This window comes from Chrysochloris asiatica, unplaced genomic scaffold, assembly GCF_000296735.1.
Source record: "Chrysochloris asiatica unplaced genomic scaffold, ChrAsi1.0 scaffold00355, whole genome shotgun sequence".
Classification (NCBI taxonomy): Eukaryota; Metazoa; Chordata; class Mammalia; order Afrosoricida; family Chrysochloridae; genus Chrysochloris; species Chrysochloris asiatica.
This window is the reverse complement of record NW_006408873.1, coordinates 239,293-245,586: the sequence shown is the minus strand read 5'-3', so window position 1 is coordinate 245,586 and position 6,294 is coordinate 239,293. Positions and strand designations below refer to the sequence as shown.

The 6,294-nt window shown below is 37.5% G+C and overlaps 1 protein-coding gene across 1 annotated transcript in view; it reads left to right on the top strand.

Moving 5' to 3' along the window:
- Window positions 1-6,294, top strand: part of DEPDC1B (DEP domain containing 1B) — a 96,295-nt gene that overhangs the window by 8,667 nt on the left and 81,334 nt on the right. Inside the window, exon 2 of the mRNA XM_006876136.1 lies at window positions 625-890. Coding sequence (XP_006876198.1) covers window positions 625-890 — 266 coding nt within the window. The remainder of the gene's footprint in view (window positions 1-624; window positions 891-6,294) is intronic.

The following is a 6,294-nucleotide window of genomic DNA, read 5'->3' as shown; positions in this document are numbered from 1 at the left end:
TGAGAGAAAGATGAGGCTTTCTGCTCCCATAAAGATTTACAGTCTCGGAAACCCTTTGCAGTGTCACTGTGAGTCAGAACCGACTCCACTGCACATAACCACCGCCACAAGTTTATTTTATTTTGTTTTAATTTTGTTGAGAATACTCATGCATGGTAGACTGGCTGTTTATTTTGAAAAGGTTTGTATTTGTGGTGAGCTCTTTGACATCAGGTACTTTGTCTTCTGTGTTTCTCGTTTCCTTTTTCTTATAATGTGCCTTTCACCTAATAATAAATATCTGCTGGATGAAGTAAAGTCATATATAGAAAAACGCTAAGCAATAAATTATGCATTATTTGTGATCATATACTTTTCATTTACTTAAAATCCATTAAGTTCATAGAATAGGACACATTGATGACAGTATACAATATATATTTTTTAATGAATTAGCAAGGAACTAACTACCTCTCAAAAGCTGCACTTTCTTTAGAACTTGAAGAGTGAATGGAAAAATGTCAAGATTCCTTCTGTTATTGAGGAAGTCTTTTAATTGCACTTATTGCCTTATATATTTGAGATTTAATGACTCTTCAAACAATCAGTTGATTATTAACTCCCCCCTTTCTTCTTCCCCTTTAGTGGAATGAAACAGTTGAGCTTTTTCGTGCTCGGATGCCATTACGGAAACATCGATGTCGCTTCAAAAGTTATGAACATTGCTTCACAGCGGCGGAAGCTGTAGATTGGCTGCATGAGCTACTGAGGTGCAGTCAAAACTTTGGTCCCGAAGTGACCCGCAAACAAACAGTCCAGCTGCTGAAAAAATTCCTGAAGAATCACGTTATTGAAGATATCAAGGGGAAATGGGGCCAGGAGGATTTTGAAGACAACCGTCATTTGTACAGGTAACAACAGCATGTAAGCCCTGAATGGGTGGAGTTTGGGAAGGATGAGTGGATCCAATGAAAGTCTGGTGAAACTTTTTCCTTTGTTATCGATCTGTTCAAGTTTTCTACTGTATTCTGTGTAAGTTTAGGTAGGTTGTGTTTTTCTAAAAACTTATCCATCTCCTTTAGATTTTCAAATATATTGGAGTGCAGCTCTTCATGGTATTCTGTTACTATCATTTTCATTTCTATTGGTTCTGTTGTGACATCACCCATGTAGTTTCTTATGCATGTTATTTGTGTTATCTCCCTCTGTTGTTTTGTTAGGTTTGTCGATTTTATTAATTCGTTCAAAGAACCAGCTTCTTGTCCTGTTGATTCTTTCTATACTTTTTCTGTTTTCTATCTTGTTTATTTCTTCTCTAATCTTTATTATTTACTTTCTTCTGTTGACTGTAGGTTTACTTTGCTGGTCTGTTTCTAATTGTTGGAGATGTTGTGTTAATGTTTTGATTTTGGTTCTTTTTTCTTTTTGGATGTGTGCATTTATTACAATAAACTGCCCTCTCAGCACTCCTTTTGCTGTGTCCCAGAGATTATGGTATGTTGTGTTTTTATACTCATTTGTTTCTAGGAACTTTGTGAATTCGTGTTTTATTTCTTCTACTACCCAGTCACTTTTCAGCAGGGTGTTATTCAGTTTCCATGCATTTGACTTTATTTCCTTGGTCTTCCTATTGTTGATTTCTAATTTGCTATCATTATGGTCTGAGAAGATGCTTTGTAGTATTTTGATGTTTGTAAGTTTATGGAGGCTTGTTTTGTTGCTTAACACATGGTCTATTCTGGAGAATGTTCCATGTGCACTGGAAAACAATATGTATTGTGCAGTTGTTGGGTTGAATGCCCTGTACACATCTATGAGGTCCAGTTGGCTGATGGCGTTGTTTAATTCCTCTGTGCTTTGTTGAATTTCTTTCTGGTTGTTCTATTCATTTTTGAAAAATCACCCACTATTATTGTAGATTTGTCTATTTGTTTCTTCAAATCTATTAGAGTTTGCTTTATATATTTTGGAGCTCTTTCATTAGGAGAGTAGATATTTATTATGGTTTTGTCATCTTATTCAATTGATCCATTAATCATGAGATAATGTCCATATTTATCTATTATGCTGGTTTTTTGCCTTAAAGTTTATTTTATCAGAGATTAGTATTGCCACTCCTGCTTGTTTTTTATTGTAATAAACTTGGTCTATCTTTTTCCATTCTTTGACTTTTAGTCTGTTTTTGTCTTTGTGCGTAAGGTGTGTCTCTTGCAGACAGCACATTGAAAGATCTGTTTTCTTACCCATTCTGCCACCCTCTGTCTCTTAACTGGTACATTTAATCCATTTACATTCATTGTAATTATTGAAAGGTATGGATTTATTGCTGCCATTATGTTTTGTGTGTGTGTGTGTGTGTGTGTGTGTGTGTGGTGCTGCTGGTTTCTTTGTTCTGCATGTCTTCCTGTGCTGAGTTCATGTTTTTTGTGTTCCTCATAGTTTTAATAGTTCCATGTTCTTGGATTTTCATATTCTTGGTAATGTTGTGAAGTGTTTATTTCCTTTGAGTTTATCTTATATACCATTAACTTTCCTTCCATTTAATATAGTCCATTGTATCCTGTAATGTACCTGATCTTCTCACCACCTAGATCTCTGTTCTACATGTTTACCTTCCTTCACATAGTAATTGTTTTAATCATAGACTGAGCTCCCAGATCCTCTGAATTTGTTCTTAGAGTTTTGTTCTGTTCTTGACTCTTCCATTTGTCGATTGAGTTCTGGGTGGTGCTGACACATACGTCAAAATCTGGTTATTGTCTGTTGTTATTTGTTCTCAATCCACATAACTCCCTTTAGGGTGTATTGCAGTGCAGGATTGGCTTTGGCAAAATCCCTTAGCTTCTGTTTTTCCCGGAATGTTTTGATTACACCATTGTATTTGTTTGAAAAATACCTTTGCTAGGTAGAGGATTCTTGATTGGCAGTTTTTTCTTTCAGGGTGTCATATATGTCTCCCCATTGCCTTCTTGCCTACATGGTTTCTGCTGAGATATCCATGCTTAATCTGATTTGCTTGCCTTAGTATGTAACGTTTCTCTTTTCCCTAGCTGCTTTCAGTAGTCTGTCCTTATCTTTTTTTGGAGAGTTTGATTATGATATGTCTCGGGATTTTCTTTTGGGGTCCGTCTTTCCTGAGGTTCATTGAGTTTCTTGAATTTTTATCTTTTTGCTTTTCAGGATGTTAGGGAAATTTTCTTTTAGCAGCTCTTCAACTATTTCTTCTGCAGAGTTGTGTGATTCTTCCTGTTCTGGAATGCCAATGATTCTTAAGTTATTCCTCTTCACGTTGTCCAACATGAATCTTAGACCTTCTTCAGATTTTTAAAATCTTTTTTCTGCTTGCTCTTCTATCTTAGTAGTATTGAGAGATTTGTCTTTCAGCTCACTAGTTCTGGCTTCCATCTCTTCAATTCTACTCTTTTACCCTTTCAGTGTATTGTCCATTTCTGATATTCTATTATTGATCCTTTAGACCTCTTTCTGTAGGTTGTGAATTGTTTCCAATTCTGTATCTATCTTATTTGATTGTTCCTGTAGTGCTTTCCTGACTTCTTCCTTATTTTTCTTAACTCCATTGTAAAGTGTTTTGATACATTTTATAATTATTTTTCTGAATTCCTCCTCAGGCATTTCCAAAGCCTTCCCTCCTTCCAGTATGGAGTGTAGGTCTACCTCCAGATCATTTGTCTCAGTCACTTAATTTTGTTTCTGGACATGTACTGATATGGTCATCTGTTTCTGTTTTTTTGTTTTGTTTTGTTTTGTTTTTGGCATATTTCAGGAGTTAGCTGTGGCCTTAATACTTAAATGAGTGTGTGTTTTGGTATTTTTTATGCTTTCTGATTGCCTCCAGGTAGATGTGATCAGGAGATGGGCTTCCCTTTTCACTCTTCTTATTACTCTACTAAGAGTAACTGTTGCAGGTGTTGGCTGCCTACCTGGTGTGTGGCAGCTGGTATTGGTTCTTGCTGGATTGTGGGATTTTATAGGGTGTGACTGTAGCTTGACTATATGACTGTTATTGCTGTATCTTCTTGGGTAACATAGGGAGAGAAAGCTCCCTCTAAAGGTAAAGAGGGAACCAAAAAACAAAACAGCAACAGCAGAAAAGACAGATTGGATACTGTAGTCTATAATCACAGAAAACAGAGAAGAAAGGAAAAAAAAGTCTGTAGCCTAATATGTTGTTGTTGTTAAGTATCGTGGAGTCGGTTCTGACTCATAGTGATCCTGTACAGGGTTTCTGAGGCTGTAAATCTTTACCGGAGCAGAAAGCCTCTACTTTTTCCTGTGGAACCGCTGGTAGTTTTGAACTGCCGACATGGAGGATAGCAGCCTAATTCCTAACCACTACACTATCAGAGAGTATGACTTTAATATCTTTTTTCAGCTTTTTGCCTTTAAGGCCACTTGGGAAATAATTTCAAGATGCCACTGTTGGTTGTTATTATGTAAGTCAAGATTTAATTTTCGGCCTGTTTCATTTTTAGTCTGTCTCTCCCATACCACAACCTTCGTTCTGGCCTTTTTCCTAGTGATAATCAGTTCAGGGCTGGTTGTGGCTGTTTTGCACTGCTGTTGGGTTTTAAGTGGAAACTGTCACTTTAAATTTTGAAGAGATCAGTGCGCATGCATAGTAGAACTCTCCCTGGGTGGGTGGGGTGGCCACTTGCTCAGACACCCCTCTAGTCAACAGAATGTAGGTACGTAGACAGCAAGATCTACCAATGAACAGATTTAAAACAAAAAAAGAATATCCACACCTTTATCTCTGAGGTTCTGTCAGGTGTCAGTCCGTGGTGGCTCCGATCCTTCCCTTGCTTGTTCTTGCCCAAAATGGTGGCTCCAGAATCCTCTGAGCCTGGAGTATTCGAAAGCATGGGATTTCTTGCTTCTGCTACAAATTCCACTGGCTATAAGCCCTCAAACTTTAAAAAAATATTCCTATATATGTGGTTCAGAATTCTGGAACTGTCCCCTGAACCTGCTTCATCCAGTATTCTGTGTTATTGCTGAGTGAGATGCTCACTGCACTTCTACCCTATCCACCATCAAGCCCCGCCTCCCTTGTGAAACTTTTTGATGTGAAAGAATTCACTTTATTTATTGGAGAGACGGTTCTATTTGTGATTGTGTTGTTACATTAAAACTGATTGCAGCTATCCCTGGCCCTAAAGAGCAGTCTGGGGCAGTTTTTTGTTGCAATGATTTTTTAGTAAGAAAATTTTTTCTTTCCTCTTGTATACCAAAATGGTAATGTTTTATATCTCTTATAGAGTCTGGAAAGGTGAGATAGTAGTTCTGGATGAACCTTTCTAAGGAATGAGGAGGTGTGTAGTAAGGGGGTTAGAGGCAGAGTAGCTGATCTCTAAGCAGAGTTCAGGGCCCATGGGAAGAATTGTGCTAGTAATTTCCTGATAATTCAGATGAGCTAGCAATGAAAATCTGTTATTCTTCTGCTGTTTCTGCTCGTGTTTAGTGCATTTTTGTGATAATCCAAGGGAAATTGGTCATCTCTTTTCTCCCACTTCCTTTTTTCTTACTGTTCGCTAGACTGTTTTATTAGTGGAAGTGGAAGGGACTTACCAAGACTAAGGAAATAGGAGAAGGCTTAGGAGAAATGAGATCACACAAGTCCAGAAAAGAGAAATTGAATTTTCTTCAGAAGGCCCTACCTAAGAGATATTAAGAGAAGAAATGGGAGGATGTGAATCATTAATATTTGCTTTCTTTTACTCTTCCAGAAAAAAATATGGAATGTTATTGTAACACATTTAATGAGAGTGTCTTGGGGGGGGGGTCATTAGACACATGGCTTTGAGCAGAGACTTTAGTACCTTCTTGAATAAGTTGGGATGGGCAGCAGAGCTGGGAAATGGTGGTCATAAACTCCAAGGGTTAAGGATCGCCATTGCTGTGTGTTTAGAGTCTAGAGTCCTCCTGGAGTTTCACCAGCAATCTCTAGCTTTTAGATGTGAAGATTGTCATTTGGGCAATTGTTTTCCTGTCTGAGTTTTCTGGCTTTGTTGATCCAGTTTCTATTTAGGGTCTTGGGTTATCTCAGCTTTTTCTGGGACCAAAGTGCTTTTGGTTCCATATGCCATACTTCCTTGGGGATTTTTTAGTTAGTGATTATTTCTCTTGGGAAACTTTAATTGCTTGTATCCCAATCACGATTTAGCTAGAACACTTCTGTAAGCTCCTTTGGTTGAGTGACTTCCAATCTGTTGTAGTTGACTTTAAATCGAATACTTTAGTATTAAGACTTCATTGTGTACTGCACTTTAAAAAGGAGAGTACATAAGACAGATG